This window comes from Blennius ocellaris (genome assembly GCF_963422515.1).
Source record: "Blennius ocellaris genome assembly, chromosome: 22".
NCBI lineage: Eukaryota > Metazoa > Chordata > Actinopteri > Blenniiformes > Blenniidae > Blennius > Blennius ocellaris.
In genome coordinates this window covers 15,849,794-15,867,920 of record NC_137671.1, presented here as the reverse complement: position 1 = coordinate 15,867,920, position 18,127 = coordinate 15,849,794, and the positions used below count along the sequence as shown (strand labels likewise).

Below are 18,127 nucleotides of genomic sequence, written 5' to 3'. Positions count from 1 at the left end.
CTTTTTTATTTGCTTGGTGAAATTGCCCAGTTTCAGTTCGTTTCTTTTATCTGTCCCCACCACACCTCTTCCTCCCCCTCCTCCTCCTCCTCCTCCTCTTCCTCCTCCTCCTCCTCCTCCTCCTAAGTGATCGATTTGTATTGTTCGGGCAGCTGAGCCCGCCCAGCCCGAGGTGAGAGAGAGATGAAGGAAAGATAGAAATAACCAGACAGGCGAGAAAGCAGGAGGGAACAAGCTCGGGCAGAGGCAGACCTTGCCACCGGCCGGATCTCGGAGAACACGGGAGCCGTGGGGGTGAGGAGATGGAGCGATAGAGGAGGTGACGGGCAAGCGAAGGTGGGAAAAGACAAGAACAACAGGGAGAAAATAACAGATGCAACACAACGCTCTGACCACCGGGCCCAAGAAAAGCCCCGACTCTGATGCGTTGCAGGTGTCAGCATTTCTTTGCAAGTGGAGGGATTGTGAAAATTTGTACCCGTCTTTGTCCACACTTTCCCCCAGTGGCATTTACACAAGCTTCTTTCTTTGTTCTTTCCAGGAGAGGCTTAGTTTACTCGTTTGTTCTTGGTTCATTGTCCTCGCACACACGAAGCAGTCATCGTTTTCTTCTCTTCTTGTGAGTTTCTCAGTATGGACTTTCGTCAACAAGGTGTTTGAATTTCATGAACTCTCCTCGGGGAAACTTGGCCGCGGCTCAAGATTGGGAGGTTTGGCGGTGACCGAGCAGATGTGTCGGTTATGTTTCTGCCTCCTGCCAAAGCTTGGCTGGATACTGGAGGATGACTTCTTTATTTATCTCGTGAAAGTTTTGTCTTTAATGACTTTCACTGACGCCACCAACCAACATTCACGATTAAGTCATATTCTAAAAAATAAATAGTGACCGAACTACAAAGTGCTGAAGGGATGACACATTTTGGGGAAATTAGTTCTCCCTACATGATTGCTGGTATATTTTTTAAAAAGTTTTTCAGCCCAATCAATTGCCAGAAGAACTTACTAATACAAACGAAACCTTCAAAAATGTAGATCCTTCTGATTTATACTTGTACTTCTTCCCTGTGACCAGCAGGCGTGTCATAATCAGAGCTGTCAACGTATTATGTGAGTATTTTTAGAAACATTTTTATGGTGGTTACGATAAATTTGTAATAAGTTAAGCACAATTTTGGACTCCAGCTTGCTGCACTTCATGACTTAAATCCCATTTTCACCTTTGACATCTTCACATTTGCTGTTTGCACACTCTCCTTGCTTCGTCCTCGACCTCAATGCGAGGTTCCAGGTTCCTCCTATTTGCGACATGAGCGTTGTTCATTCATTGCGGTTCCACCGACCTCGTGGATGTAACGGTTCAGTACGTGTCAGGACAATCCCAAGGTCTCGGGACAAAACATTCATTATCAATCTATGCGGGGCTCCATTATATGGAAGGCATGAGGTTAGCATGAGACCTCGCGCTGAACATTACAGACAGCGTGACGCTGTTACATGAGCCATGTGAAGGAGGGAAGTCATCCCTTTCAGCCACTTGAAGCCTTCTTGTTGATATTCATATTTCACTTTTTTCCTCATCTAAATAATGTGTAACTGTTAATAAACCACCATATCTCATAGGATGCTACAGCAACATCATTAAGTGTCAAGATGCATTAGCTCTTAAGAGGCCCCTCTCCTAAAAGAGTATTAATCTCACACATGCTCAGAGCGGACATAACAACGTACATGCGAGCAAACATATGCATCACATTAAATGCATTATTAAACAGCCGCTACACAAATTGCATATTAAAACAATGTCCCCACACTCGGCTGTAAGCTGTCGGTTTCAACTGAGTACATTGAAAATTGAGAGTGTTCATGTTTTATTAATGGATGGATGCTTTTTGTTTGGCAAACAGGAGGGAGAGATTTGTTGCGAATTCAAAGCAAATGAGGAGATTTGATTGCGCGTTTGTTTACCAGACGTACATGAGAACATGCGTTCCAGTCTATGCGCTTATTTTCTCTTTTCATCGCTGCAGCTGCTAAAGACAGGTATTTACAAGCCTTCACCAAACAATCACGAATACGTCTCATGGTGATGTAAAAGCTTCTGCAGCGTGATAGAGTGGTTGTTAGTAGATACTGTGATTCTTAAAGCAAACTAATAATTTCCTGGATATAAACCCTACTGGAGAAAGAAGGAGGTCGTTGCTTGAAATGCACATTTTTGCCCCATAAGGTCTTGAATTGTCCACATTTCAAATTAAAACACATTAAGATTTGGCGTTTTATTTTCCTGACTTTTCCTGTGTTGGTATGATTGGATTCTTTGAAGAAGCTGGAGTACTCTGCAGCCACACAGAGAACATGCAAACTCCACTTGAGCATCTGCCAAAGTCAGATCCTTCTTGAACCAACAGACCATGAAAATATGAGTCCTTAAATCCTTAAAAAGAGGAAATATTCATGTTCACTGTCGATACTTATTCTCACACTTTCTCAATTATGGTTATAAAAACCCTTTCATTACATTATTGCATGTTGTGCTGTGGGCATACAAAATCACCAATAAATAATAGATTCACACTGAAAGACAATTTAGAATCACCAATGTTTTGGGACTGTGGGAATAAACCTCCACATGCACAGGGATAACATGTCAAATCTGCACGGAATGTGTGCCTCGGCTGGGAATTACAAACACTTCAACATGTCCGACATCTACTTAAAACTGAAATCTGTGAACTCCGCAAATTAGCAGAGACATTGTCTCTTAACAGGCAGAAGACCGGTGATTTCTTTCATGTGTAATTTCATTTGAGCGCCATGAATGGATTTTCCTTCCCCTCTTCGTCCGACAGTGTGGAGGCGCCAAACTCCCATTTCTTTAAGACGGAGTAGGTGTAAATATTACATGGGAGTAAATTGCCTGAATTTGTGTCGTTTCTGTGAAGTGAATCTTGAACCTGAAAGTGGCGGGGAAGAAAGCGAGTGAACGTCGATGGTGCTATTTAGAGAAAGAACTCGGATAAAATGCATCCAAAAACCTGTTGGGAACAAGCAGCGGCGTAGTAGACGACGCATTGTTGTGATGTCTCTGTTTCATGTTGCCGTTTGTGTGTGTGTGTGTGTGTGTGTGTGTGTGTGTGTGTGTGTGTGTGTGTGTGTGTGTGTGTGTGTGTGTGTGTGTGTGTGTGTGTGTGTGTGTGTGTGTGTGTGTGTGTGTGATGCCGTTGTCAGTTCGGAGACGTGTCAGATTCGGGTTGCGAGCCGTCGACTGCAACAACTTTTTTCCAGCCCGAGCTTGAAAGGCTGCGACGGGAGCACAGCCGATTATGATGCAGCAGTTGGTTATATAATGTCCTGTAATGCCCCCCCCCCCCCCCCCCCCCCCCCCACCCTCACCCGAATGTTCCGACAGGGGTCAAGTGCGGTGAAACACGCAGCACCGTCCCCACTCCCGGGACGCCGCGCGCCCTCGGGCGCCCATGTAGGATCACCCGTTCCCATCCGTACTGTGACCTCGGCTGTTGCAAGTAAACATGCAAGCTGACCCTGCGAGCGGAGCCGCGGGCCAAGTCCTGCCCACGCCATACACTTACCCCGCTGTACGTGTGCATACTGAGCACTTTTTTTTTTTTCCCTTCTTCCCATTGACCCAGATACTCGTCCTCTTCCCCCAGAGAGCCGCCTCTCAGTCTAAGAGAGGCTCATTATTTTACTGGAGTGCCTCCCCGCTTTGCTTTTTTCTCCGATGGAAGAAGAAGGTTTGAGGAAGGAAGTGGGGCAACCTGCTTTGGGGGGGGTGGGAGGGGGGGGGGGGGGGGGGGGGGGGGGGGACTCTGGTTCCACCGGGGGGAGACATGCTGCATCCACGCAATTAACACAGCATAACATCTGAGTCAGCACATTTGCAGCAAATGTTCATTATTGCGGGGCGATCCCCCGTGCGTAGTGGCGCCTCTCTCTGATTTGATAGTAAATCACCTAAAGCGGCTTTTATTAAGTCGCCACACTCAAGTGTGTGTGATATTGCGCCTGAGATGCACGATACCACTTTTTTTAAAGTACGAGTATTAACTTTTAACTACTTGCCGATAACGAGTATCAAGACGAGTACTTATTAAAAACTATAAAGTCTCATTCATACTCTATATGCAAACTCTCCGTGAAGGTTTTACACACAATGTATTTCATGTTGTACGAACTATCTTTCACTTCTTTATATTTTAGTGGAACATCATTTACAGTCTGTCTTTTTGTTATTGTCATTAATAACAAAGAATCTTGCTTGTACTTTATTGTCTTCCTGCTGATATTCTGTAATACTTGCCAGCTTTCATAGGGAATCTTTTACCAGTAAGCCCTGCAGCATTGAACCGATACCGATACTGATACCGATGCAAGTATCAGTATCCGTATCGGTACATCCCTAATTGTCTTCTCTGCTTTGAAACATGATGGTACAATATCTCACTTATAATTAGCTTCTTTTTTTTCTTTTTAACCAAGTAAACTAAAACGATGTTTATTTACAAATCATATCAAGTGGAGCCAATTCTCAATCCAATACAGTAACCACGTTGAAAACAGGGTTTTTTCTGGCCTTTACACAACAAAAACACAACAAGACAATGTCTCCAGCTCAGGAAAATCAGTGCCGTCGCTTTAATGAAGTTAATGAGTGCTCCCGTGTTGGGATTGGCCAGAGCGGCGGATGTGTTCACCCGACGTGAACCCGGCACGTCGCTGCTCCAGCGGCTGCAGCACAGTGACCATTAAAATAAATGAAGATGCTGCTGTGAGACACTCATGAACAGATGTCACCGGTGGCCTAAGTATTCCCTCGCACGCAGCAGAAATTGTTAAAATGACCTTGCGGGGCCGTAAAACGTGATTTTGAGGATGCTTCATCAACAGTGATGAGCCCAGCAGGTATCAGACTGCAACGCCATCCGAGTGCAAAAATGTGCAATACTCAGTTTCAACAGAGCAAAAAGTAGTGATGAATCCTGTTGTAAAAGTGATCAAATGTGCTCGAAAATTCAGCCAATCACTAGATTGTAGGTGAATGAATTTTAATGTAGATAAAGATGATATTTGAAAGGAAAAGTGGATTTTATGCTTCGAGAGCAGGAAGTTCAGTTCTGCGGCTACACTCAGACAGTTTTCATCCACAGTGGGATGGACCGGGTGAATAGCGCCATTATAACCTTTAAATTCAAAATCGAAAGAGTTTTTATGTTGTGGCACAGATGATAAAAATATATATCTATATTTTCTCAAAACCAAACTATAACTACAATTTAATTGAAAACTTCTGGTGCAAAATGCAGTGAAATGTCCTGAAAAGAAAATGTCCCGGCAGCGTCACAACACCTCAGCTCGGGTCTCTGTGTTTCTTTGAAATGTTTACAACTTGCTCGAGGTTTCGGCCGGATTGGAGCTCGTCACTTGAATGAGATGAAAATTGATGCAAAAAAGAATTAATTCTATTACTAATTATACTGTCTTTAGATTATTTTTTTTTATTATTATTTGAAGTGGTTTTAATATGTTTGCTCAAATGGAATATACTCAAATTATATTCACTTTCATTACTCTGAAGGTCTTGGGGAGAGTAAATATTCACATCTAGAAAGATGAAATCTGAAGGAAACACACAAGAGGGATTCAACAGTTTTCATTGGGATGCAGTTAACATAAAAATGAGCATTAAACCAAACTGAAGCCTGGAGGTCACTGCCTCCATATGCCTCCTGTTACTGCAAAACGGCTCATTTCAAAGGTTCAAAACTCTGAAAAAAATAAAAAGTAATGGGGTAAGAAAGCCTTTAAATGAGTGTAATGAGCATTAGAGGCATTTTACAAATGTTAACTGAGTGTTAATGAAGCTAAAAATCATATTTATTGGGGAAACAAAGTGGATTTCGGCTTCAATTGAAGATCAGAACAAATTGGAGGTGGAAAGAAAGAAAAGGTCAACAGTGCTGAAAAAAACACAAAGGTTTGTCTCTATTGTTGGTAATTTCAAGGTTCTGGTCGAGTTCACATTATTATGTACAAATGATTGTGTTCATTTTATATAATTTTTTAGAATAATTCAACTGTTAAAATGAGATAAAATCACAGAGGTACAGCATCAAAAAAACAAGATGTATTGATTATATATTATATATTATATTGATGACGTAAAATCATGTTTTTTCTGCTTAAAATATAAACAAAGAAAACATATTATAAAAGACAAAACTTGTGCTGCTATTCATTGACCAAAATGACACATTTCAAAGTTTTGAAATGAAAAAAAAACAATTGAAAATTAACATTTTATGCTGATTTAATTAATGTAATGAACATGCAAACAGAAAGTCGTTAATTGAATATGAATGGACATAAAGAGGCTAAAAAGTACATTTGAAGCTTCAAGAGGTTTGAACTGGGCCAACAGGACATGAGTTAGTTGAATTTCCATTTGAGGTTTCCATATGTTGACCAAAGTCGCCAGTTTCAAAGCCTTAAAATATAAATTCGTGGACGTTCATATGAAATGTATTGCTGAAAAGTATATTTGAAGCTTTTTGGGAGAGTTGAAGTGGGTCAACAGGAAGTTGGAAGTGAAAAAATAATGAACATTTAAAAGCTATCCTGTTTGGATTTTGGGTGTGTTGATGTCGTTTCATGCAAAAGTTGAACATTTCCATGCATTATTGCTTAATTTGTTGGTCTTTTTTTAATCGTTGGACTCTTTAAAATGTGAGCAAATGATGCACAGCAGTGAACTGCATCATGTTCGTGGACTTGAGAGGTGGAAAGGAGCAGGATGGACGCATGGATTAGCTTTCCCTGGCAGGTTTGACTCCTCGTGGCGGTTTCAGTGACATCGGTGGAGGTTTTGTTTCTGGCTGAGGAGCCCGAACAGTTAAAGATCAGCTGCAGCGCTGTGCGGCCACGCCTCCGCGCCTCGACACCTGCTTCTCCAACGCGCGCACAGTTGCGCTGCTGCGGAGCGGTTTTCCACACAGGACCGGAGGAGAGAGAGAGAGAGAGAGAGAGAGGGAGGGAGGAAAGCGGACGGAGAAGAGAATGTGACAACTGCTGGATGCGGACAGAGTGTGTGCGGCTGGCTACACTGCCTTCGGGGAGGCCTCGGCTCTTGCACCTGTCCCTCTCCGTCTCCGCGGCCAGGCGCAGCTTGGACCAGAAAGACGCTCCGGTTTATTATCAGGCGGAGCGCGCAGCGGCGGAGGCGCGCGAGCACGCACACACACACACACACACACACACACACACACACACACACACACACACACACACACACACACACACACACACACACACACACACACACACACACACACACACACACACACACACACACAGGGCAGGCAGGCAGGCAACATGACTTCATCCTACAATCTGGATTTTCTGCCCGATATGATGGTGGAGAGCCGCCTGCTTGTTCCCGGAGACAGAATGTGAGTTATTTCTCTCTTCCTCTTCCCCTCCTCTCAAGTCTGTCTTTTTTTTTGGTTTTGGTTTTGGTTTTGGTTTTTTTTTTCCCCTATTCTATTTCCTCCTGACTGTCCTGAAAAGCAGCTGTCCGATGTGGAAATATTGCTCCGCTGCTGATGTGTGACTGGAATCGGGGTGAGGAATGAATGCAGTCTCGTGCGTTATTGTGTTAGTTGTGGCTTGTTGTGATTAATATCCGTCGATGAATTGCGCGTGGATCGCAGGAGCGCCCGGGGCTGTTATCAGCTATAGACAGGATGGTGATGAATGAACGCCATTATGGGGAATTAATGCCGCCGCCTTGAATAAACCTTGTCTTTATGAAGCTGTCTTATCGTCGGCAGATTGTTGTAACGCGTCTGGACATTTTTTTTTTTTTTTGTTAAATTTTATTGATGTTTTTTTTTTTTTTTTTTTTTTGAAAGCTTCCCATCTCCATCAGATGGATGGAAGTTGATTTGCGGCAGCCGCCCTGTCTCGTGTCTCGTGTCTCGTGTCTCGGGGTCTTTCCCGGGCGGTGGACGCGCCGGGTGCGAAACCGGAGAGAGCGCACGGCGCACCGAGACACAGAACCACCGCGGACTCCATCCCTCTCATCTGAGAAGATAAAGAGAGAGAGAGAGAGTGTGTATGTGTGCGTGCGTGTGTGTGTGTGTGTGTGTGTGTGTGTGTGTGTGAGAGAGAGAGAGAGAGAGAGAGAGAGGAGCGGATCTCAGTCACATGAGAATGATTCAACTCCACCAGAGGCGTTTGCGTCCTGTTTGCATGTTATTCTCAGTTTAGACACTTGGATGAACGGCGGGATTATATTAAAATACAATTTCTCTTATTCAAGTGTTTTTAAGAACATGCCGGAATGCATGGGTGACTGGTATCCCGTGTGTTTCAATTGGATTTGCTGTAATTGAGTTAAACTGGGGAATTTGGAGAGCAGGGGGACAAAGGGAGGTTTTCATCCAACATCACGGTCATGTGTTATTTTTCCTCCACACGCAGCGCATGTCCCACTTCTGTCCCCTCAGCTCACAGCGCCTATTTGTTGATGGATCGTGTTATTTTTTTTCCCCTTCCGTTTCTAGTTCCATTGGTTTCTTGTGAAGGTCTCCTTTCCTCCTCTCTCATCGGGCAGTTATGCGGGAATGCTGCACTTAACTTCTGGTGACTCATGCTGGGAGAGAATAAGGCCAGAAGAAATGTACAACACTGCTTCCAGTGTAAACTGGTTAAACAGTACAGATGTTCCCATCAGATCACAGAACCGTGTACATGGCGTGCACAATCTTTGAAAAATATCCAACCTATTGCAGTAATGTGTCACAAAAATCACCAGGAAAAAGTTTTGTTTCAGCATGTTCCAGTCATGAAAGTGACCTGCAGATGTTAAGACATTTTCAGAAATGGTTCTCGAAGATTCTGAGCTTTATAAGTCCACTGGCAAGCTCAAAGCCAACCACAACCTTTTCTTGTGAGGACCTTATGGCGCCCTTTAGATCTTTGCATGATGACACCACACACCAACTGTTGCTTTGTACTTCATATTCCCTTGTAACTGTAGTGTGTATGAGCACAGAGGGCTTCCTTCTCATTAACATCCAATGTTTCAAAGGGGATCCCATGTTTGATGGTACAGAATGTCAGTTTCTTTGAGATTGGCCTTTCTTTTCCATTGTGACTAGATTGTGGCAGAGTCACAAATCTGAGAGATCACAAGATCACATTTTAAATAAGATTGTTGTTTTGTTTAGTATCTTTATATGTATTATCTTTTCTTCTCAAGTAGGTTTTTTTTCCAATATACCTGTTTTATATGTTTCAAGGATGCTCTCCCGTCTTGGTCAGAATTATCATCCAGTGTTACGTCAATAGAGTATCATGGAAATAACCTACGTGTCTGTATAGAAGAAAAGAGAATACTCATACATGAACTAAAGGCATAATGAAGTGAATTGAATGAGTACATTAGTAAGTTCTGAAATGCAGTTGACGACCGTCTTGGTTTATAAATGAAGACCAACCAAAAATAGCTTCTTTTAAATGACTCCAACTCACCCGAGCCACTTTTCTTTTCTTTTTTTTTCTTTCTTTTTTACACCTCTTCCTCTTTCCACCACAGTGCTTTCCGGCCAGGTTGTGCACTTCACCCCAGCCAGCCTGCGTTCATTGACTCTCTATGTAGTCTATTACTAAGATGCCGTGGTGATGAGATGGTCGTCTCATTAATCAGTGTCATCAGCTCTGACAGCTCAGGCCCTCCTCATGGGGGGGGGGGGGGGGGGGTAAAAAGAAAACCATCGCTCTCCCACAGAAGCCCCTTTTCTTCCTCCTTGTGATGTGTTTTGCATCAGAGGCAGAGAACAGATCTGTGAAGGATTGGTGAATAATGTGCGCGGCGGTCTTGAGACGGCCCCTATCTGTGGCCTCTTCGCCAGCTGGTGAGGAGGCGGACAGGTTGGAGGAGATAGTGCTCGTGGAGATGACACCTCGTATTTGCGTGAACACGCCTCTCCAGCCCTACTCTTGGTGGTCTTTTGATTTAGCTGTTATGGTTAATGGCACCATTTTCCCAGAGCTATGTAAAGAATTTGCATCGGGCTCTGTTATTTCCCTCTCCTCGACCGTCTCGCTCTCCGCCTGGTGTCTCCCGGCCGTGCTCGGATTTGAAATCGGCTCCGTTTCCCTCCCTGGCGTTGACGCTGACTGCTACCGACAACATCAGACTTGACAAATATTAGCTGAGATCATGTGAGAACTAAGTGGAACTAACAGTCTAATCTCTCTTGATCCAGTTGTGTTGGAAGCACCAAAAAAAATGGGTAAAGTGAGAGAATCAGGGGGGAAAAAAATGCAGCGGACCCCCCCCCCCCCTGCACTTTCCTTTCCATTTGAGCTCCAACTCTGAATCCCATACTGGGGTCTGCGTCTGGGAAATATGTGACCCCCCTCACCTCCTGCAACTGTGTGTTGATTCCCCATCTGCTGCAGGACTGCGAGGTTCCTCAGGGCGCAACAGGAAGTGGAGCCTTCAGCTGTAATCTTTACATGCTCTTCACCAACCGTGTCGCTAATATCTGAGCAAACACAACTTCAGGCTTGCTGAATGTAACAAGTACACTGTGGGTTGGGCAACGACGAGACGGACTCACAAAAAATGCTTGAAGGTGGCACGTTGGTGCCAAGTGTGTACACAACCCACAGCTCTCACAGAATGTAGAGCTCAGTGTGGACTCTTTACGACCAGCCAGCCCCTCGCATCCCTCCAACTTCCCCTCCACCGACATGTCCACAGCCTGGACGCACACAAATCACGAAGCCAACAGCTGAAAGGGTCCTGTGACACACAACATAGGGTTCTCATGAGAAATGCAATGCAAAATGTGAGGATGTGAGAGGGAGGGGTAGAAAGAAGGGACAGCTTGTTCAGTAGAAGGCTGTTCTCATCACGAGCGCCTCCATTCAGTCTCTTGGAAATTGACCATTGCTTTGTAGAATTTGATCCCTATGACATTAAAGCAAAGTTTGCAATCTTATAATCGCCCAAAAATGTAACATTTGAAATTTCCCGTTAACAGAACATCACATTTTCAGAGAATTTGTAATCAGCATAATTTTTCCAGAGAATAAAAAAGTTGCTCCCCTGTACGAATGCAAAGGAGGAGTAGCAAAAGTAGGAATGCAAAAAAAAAAGCCAAAATGCTAATCCCTCCAAATTCAGGCTTTAGTTTAAAGGCTATAAAAGCAAACAAACAAAAACAATGATGGGATTGCTAAGCAGTTAAATTCAGTTGTTTCAAGCAAACTTTATTTTAAAGATTGACAATTTTCCAGCCTTAACAAACAATAGGGTCAATGTACGCCTACAACTAACCGTGACTTAAGTAAATGAGGTGAAATGGCACAAAAGGTTAAGGAAAAGTCAATTTGGAGCGAACAAACACAGAGATATCAATATCACAAGGAAGATATAGGAAGAGGAAACTCTAATCCTCCTCATTTTCTCCTAAACATGAACGATCTTTATATACCAGCTTTATTTCCACTGAGTTATTATCCAATCGGGTGACTAGAATGCGGTCAACTATTCTCATACATGAGATATATCGCATATTAGGATCCTTTAATCAATCTGCCAGGGGATGTATAGTTAAGTGTATTCTCCTGCTGCAACACAATGATTTACCACAGTGGGATCAATAAAGTGCATCATGTTTCTGTGGAGGAAGAAAGCGGCTCCCTGCTGTGTGGAACTGTGCTCTACCCCCATGTTGGTTGGGTTCACGTCATCTTCTCATGCAACCTTTTTGAGCTAAGATGAGCCTCGGTGACTCATTTCCAGGCAGGGTGTGCAATGAATGGAAGATCTGTCGATGATTGAACTCACACAAGCAACATAAGCGTCACAACCCATTTTCTGTATGTTTATGTTGCTCGAGTGAGGAATGAATCATGGCGGACAACAAGGCCACGCACAGCAAGGGTCATTTTCCACACATATTTCAGGCCGCGTTTACACAACAACATTGAGAAAATAATGTCCGTTTACATGGCATCGGCAGGGATGCAGAAAACGATGTAGTTCTCTTGCAGGCCCAGTAGTGGGCGCTGTTTGATTTTCTAATGAAACCACACACACGCATGCAGCAGAGAACAAAACACTACCGACATTAACAATGGGAGTACACAGATTTTATTGTTATCATAATGACTGACAGTGTCAACTCTAAAACACACAAGTTTTCCCCAGTTTCCATGAAAACAGAGTCGGAGCGTTTTCGAACGGTTCCGCCTTGCATCCATTTTCAAAAAGTTGCATTATTCCGTGGCTCTCAATCACTGTTGTCCTGTGACCAGAACGCCCAAAACACAACGTAAATCTAGCATTTTCACCTGAAGCGTTCCCTCAGTCAGCCCATCCCCAGTCTCTTCTGCACACTTTAATGGACTGATGTATATTTTAGTATTTAAAAACTCAAAATAATTCACTATTTCTCTCAGAGAAAAGTTTCTTCTTCGCGCTGTGATACTGTGAGTTTCTGTGAAGTGTGTGTTGACTTGCTAAAAGATGCATGAGTAACTACCTCTGGTGTATAAATAAAGCCCCTTTTTAATAAAAAAAAAAAAAATAGCTCGCATAACGAGACACTCTGTCGGCTGCTTGTGCTTCTGCTTTCGATCTATACGAGGTTAAAAGCTTCGCACATACTCAATTACGTATCGATCGATTGTGATTAAATGTGTAGTCAAACAAAAATTACATCTTCACCATTCAGATAACAAGTTGAATCAGACGATGGCAGCAACGCGTTCCAGATGGAGCCGGCGAGAAGAGGAAAAGGGCTGAGAATTGACGTGGGAGGGAAAAATATACAAGGGGGGGGGGGGACGGCTTGACAGTGTCAAAGTCCCCAGACAGACACCAGGTCGGGTTCGACTCATCTGATGTGGAGATTAAAAGACAACGAGAAACTCGCAGATAGGTGGTTTTCTCTCTCCCTGCCAAAGCAGGACGGCAAGGCCTTTTATTCTCTGTCGTGAGAATGACACGGCCAGGAATGAGGCGGAATCCATCAGCGACCGGAGACGAGGCCCTTCGTCTTCTCTGCTATGACTGTTTTTGTTCATAATGTTGTTATTTAGGCGGGAAACATGTACAGTATGGTGTGATGTACGACGTGATGGAGTCGTCTTCACGCATCGCCGGCCGCAACGCTGGGCTTCCGCTCAGTGTGTGTGTGTGTGTGTGTGTGTGTGTGTGTGTGTGTGTGTGTGTGTGTGTGTGTGTGTGTGTGTGTGTGTGTGTGTGTGTGTGTGTGTGTGTGTGTGTGTGTGTGTGGTGTCATAATGATGAATGTCTTTTCTCTGCTGGGGCTCAGGAGCAGTTGTCTGTGGCTGACACCGCTGTGTGTAGGTGGTGATATATCACGACCGTGTGTCTGGGGTCTGCGTGTGTGTGTGTGTGTGTGTGTGTGTGTGTGTGTGTGTGTGTGTCTGGTGGGAAGGGGTGTATAGCCTATGGATACATGATGGGGTCAACAAGCATCTTTCGGCGTTCTAATTGAAAAGTGTTTGTGGGAGCATGCCATCCATGTAAACAAATGTGACACCTGCAGCTGATTGATTACACACTTTGATATGCATCATTCATTAAAATTACACCTTCAATATTTAACAAAAGAAAAAAAAATAAACAAACAAGCATCGCTTTTTAGTCAGAATGTAAGATTCGAGAAGTGTGTCAAAAAGGAAACACCTATCCATAATTGCAAATGAATGCCTGTTATGGCATCTTTTCTGGGAAGTGAATCTTATCATTTTGGGCACAGTCTCAAAGTAAACTCGGAAAAACTGAGTTCATCTCTATTAAATGTTGAGCTTTCACAAATGTCACTCAGTATGATTGACATCTTGTAAAGTAACTGCTTCAACTCTGCCAATATTTTGGATTTATACTTAAATGTGAATAACATACCAAGTGCAATCTGTTGTGAATCTGTTGTAGTAAATAACTAATAGTGACTAAACGTTATAATTTAAACTCAGTTTATCTCCACAATATCAATTCCAAAATGCTCGAAAATGTCCTCATGCCTGAAGAAAGAAAGATACAATCCTTAATGAGAGATGTTGGATGTGCACTTCACAAGTTATATTTAGTCTTTTTAAAAGCACACTGACACAGTAAAATCCAGATGACCATGTTTGCTAAATGAAAATGCAAAAGGCGACAAAAGTCTGCCGTTTTCACTTGAAAAACCTGTAAACGTGTACATTCGGAATTATTTTTGAGTTTCAGTCATCAGTTAATTGTTAGCATGTTAGCGAGCCTGCGGTATTGACTTACACTTCCAGCTCGTCTCTCACTTAGTTCCTTCATATTAAAGGCCACGTTTATGAAAATAAGTGCAAAAAATTGTGTTGACATCATATTAAATGATATGAAAACCCCAAGAGAGCTGTAGCTCGTTGATGCTAACAAAATAGTGTATGATTTCTCGTTGCTTTTTTTTCTAATATCAGGTTGGATACCCTTTGGACAACACTTATTGAGAGTCTAGTTTTTTGGTTTTCCCAGACTTTTGAGACGTTCAGACGCCATGTTTGATTTAAAAAAAAAAAAACATGAGACCTGCATGACGCTGCTGTGAGTTTATTGTAGTGTCTATTATACTCTACCATGCATCTTGCTCTTTGTTTGTGAGTGTATATATATATATATATATATACACCGTCTTCGAGCTAATGATGTGCTCTTGATTGTCTCATCACTCTCTTCCGTCTGTCAGCCATGTTTGCCTGCACTGCCAATGCTCCTCCAGCTCACAGGTTCCCTCTCCCATCTCCCCTCCGCGATTCCTTTCATCACCGCACCATTTTACTGATTAATTTGATTTGACTCCTCAAGAACGGTTAGGTACACTTCAGCATCTCTATCTATCCGCCGTGGTTATTGTTCCCACAGTATGCGAGCGAGCCGGTCTGCAGCTCATTGGTCCGCTCATTCAAGTCAAGTGCACGTTTAGACGGCGCGCACACATACACACACCCGCTTTGTGAATTGAGTCAAAATGAGTGTGTGTGTGTGTGTGTGTGTGTGTGTGTGTGTGTGTGTGTGTGTGTGTGTGTGTGTGTGTGTGTGTGTGTGTGTGTGTGTGTGTGTGTGTGTGTGTGTGTGTGTGTGTGTGTGTGTGTGTGTGTGTGTGTGTGTGTGCGTGTGTGTGTGCGTGTGCGCGCGCAGGCATGCCCTGTTTTTTTAATTTTCTTTCTTTCCGAGAGTATTTCATCACTTGGCCTTGAAACGAATGAAGCATGCACATGTTTTCACTGCTGCATAGACACATTTCCGCCCACGCAAATACGCAGAATACACATCACGTGACACACACACACACACACAAGTATGGAATAACACAAACACGGTCCCCACGTTGTTCACATCATGTCCCTGGGCTGTGGCGATGGGCGAAGAAATAAGTAAATCCCGGGGGACAACACAATGACGATGGCACCTCCTCTCATGGTTTATGCATATCTCTTCTTTCTCCCATCTTCCCCTCTTCCCTTCCTTCCTCCCTTTCAACAGTCAGCCGTTGCTTTTGCAATGTGTAGCGGCATTACTCCGCCTTGCCAGAGGGAGAGCTTACCTCATGCATGTCTCAGTAGATTTTTTTTTCCTTTTCACCCCTTGTTCCTCCCCATCCCTCGCTTTATCCCTCTTTGGCCCGTATCTTCCCCTCTTTCTCTCTGCACTCCCACTCCCTCCCTCTCTTCTCCATTCAAGCGTGCTAAATGCTTTACCTCTGTCAACTCTCGAGCCTGAGAGGAGCTCATTATTGTGGAGAAGGAGAGAGAATTCGGGATTAGGAGCAACATTCGTGGACTGAGGCTCTTGTTCGGCTAAAAGAGCCATCAGAATTACAGAGGAGGGATCGACTTACCTGCGTTAGTTGCTGCTATTATCCACTAATCACCGGGGCCGGGGATTTTTTTTCAACCGTGATTCTTTTGAATTATTACTTTTCTGCGAAGACAGAACGTCTCACCGTGAATAAAGTTTGATTTAAACAGGCGGCGGAAACTTGGTTATCATTATATTAGTTTTGCTCCGTCCTTGGTGTTATTCTTTCATTTTTAACAGATTTTGTGGGAGTAATTAAAGGCCTCAAGTCTGAAAAGTTAGAGGGTTTCATACGTCTCCAAAATTAAAGTTATGTAATGTAATATTTATTGAAACACTTCAGTATCATTGAAGTTACGCAAAATGGAGCCATTTTGGCTTCTTTTGTCCAGGCCCCGCCCCTTCTTCTCCTCTCCACCAATGACAGCTGGCAACGGTTTGGAGGCACATGTGATTGGCGGGTTGCGATAATGTGCTCCTATGAATGGTTACATTTTATTAAAAGAGCCTCTTTCATCAAAGTTTAAAAGCACAATAACATTAAACATCCTGATTATAGACATGTATTGAAAGAATGTAGATAGACACACACTGGTACACATGTCAAATGTCATTTTGGCACACAATTCCCATGTTTGGATATTTTGTTCTTTGACCTTTCAGTGCTCCTGAAATACTTGTTGGCCCATCAAAACCTCCAAAGACGCCCTGCTGTTGGCAGGGTTCAGGTTCGGGAGTTGATCCCAGCTCACAATAGGCCAAGGCAAGAGTGCAGCCTGGACAGGTCGCCAGTCCATCAGTGCAAAACACAAAGTGCTCACATTCACACCTTCGGACAATTTGGCATCCCCAGTTGACGTCACATGCTTGGTTGTGGATGTTGAGACGAGAGTGTCTGGCGGGAAAACACACAGAGGTGGAACAGAATCCAGAACAATTCATTAACAAACATTTAAAGGGTCCAAATCTATGTAGGACTTTTTTTCACCTGTTCTCAGAGTGGATGTTTAAGAGAAAAAAAAAAGCGTAGCAACAGCCAATCGTATAAAGATGCAACTGGACTTGTCACCCTGGTAACCGAGAAAATTCCTCACAGCAGAGACATAAAAGTGTTTTTAGGTGTGCAGATCAGATGGATGTTGCTGCTGACTTTATGTCTTCTTCATTTTTAATCGCCTGGTGTATTTCAGGTGTGTTTGAGGTTAGCTGCCCAGCTAACACGTTGAACAGAGCGGTCATGGTCAGTGTGCAGAGATGCTGAGATGACTCGGATCCAGTGCTGTCGTCCAGGGTGTGCGCGGCTGTATGGAGCCAAGCCACAATGCGCCCTACTCCACCTGTGATTGGCCAGTACTCGCTGCATTGACTGATCTAATTGATTAATGTCTATGTTTGTCGTGCTGCGTGAGGACTGACACGCCAATCAGAGGCAGAGTAGGGCTGGTCATGACGAAGCTAATATTGACATCATACTGAAATTATATGACAGTGAGAAAATACAATTGGCAGAGTTTCACTAAATAGTTGTCTTATTTGAAACTGTTTCTTAAAAAATGGTAAAAAAAAATTGTAGCAAGGTCTCCAGGGACCATGGCACCACTGCTCATATTGGACAGTAAAACTGGCTAAAGTGAAGTGAGTTTGGCAAAGAACTGCCAACGAATCCTGGCATTGTGCACCAAACCTGTGGTGCTGGCCTCTTGGCTCTCCGACTGCTCTCCTCGGCAGGACACGACCCGCCTGCGTCCGTCTGTCAGTCCGCTTCACTCGCACTCGCGTCGCCGTTGAGCCGCATGCGAGCCGGCCACTGCTGACATTAGACTGCGCTCAAACTTCAAGCGTCTGATCATGTGACATTCAAAGGTCACGGAAAGGTCGGCGCCACCTGCCATCGGCGTGCACGACACCTCCCGCTGCACGAGTCTCGCGCAAGCTCTTTTTATATTTTTGCTTTTTGTTTCCCTCTTCGGTGCTAATTGGTTATTTTCCCGTGGCATCTTTCGATGGACAAACAAACAGGGCGGCCGGGCGCTGTGAACTCCTTTGTGTGATTTACACCTCGCTCAGTTCGACTAGGTGCCACTCATTACCGTGTTCGCTCATGCACATGGTACCAATCCAGTTCTGCTCAAAACAAATCATCATTATGAATCGCGTCGCTTTGTTCTGCGCCGTTTCCCCAGGAAGGCAAACGGAGGCATTTGAATGTGGCGAACGAAATGGTTTTTGCGG

General features: G+C 43.9%; 1 protein-coding gene across 8 annotated transcripts in view; it reads left to right on the top strand.

The window, feature by feature from the left end:
- Positions 1 to 18,127, top strand: part of celf2 (cugbp, Elav-like family member 2) — a 237,182-nt gene that overhangs the window by 81,574 nt on the left and 137,481 nt on the right. For 3 of the 8 annotated variants that reach the window (XM_080518094.1, XM_080518092.1, XM_080518090.1), the window contains exon 1: positions 7,387 to 7,466. The exons of the other annotated variants lie outside the window; for them this stretch is intronic. In XM_080518094.1, the coding sequence (XP_080374220.1) occupies positions 7,390 to 7,466 (77 nt within the window). In that variant the 5' untranslated portion in view covers positions 7,387 to 7,389. Of the gene's footprint in view, positions 1 to 7,386; positions 7,467 to 18,127 lie in introns of those variants that run through there. 8 annotated transcript variants of the gene reach the window in all.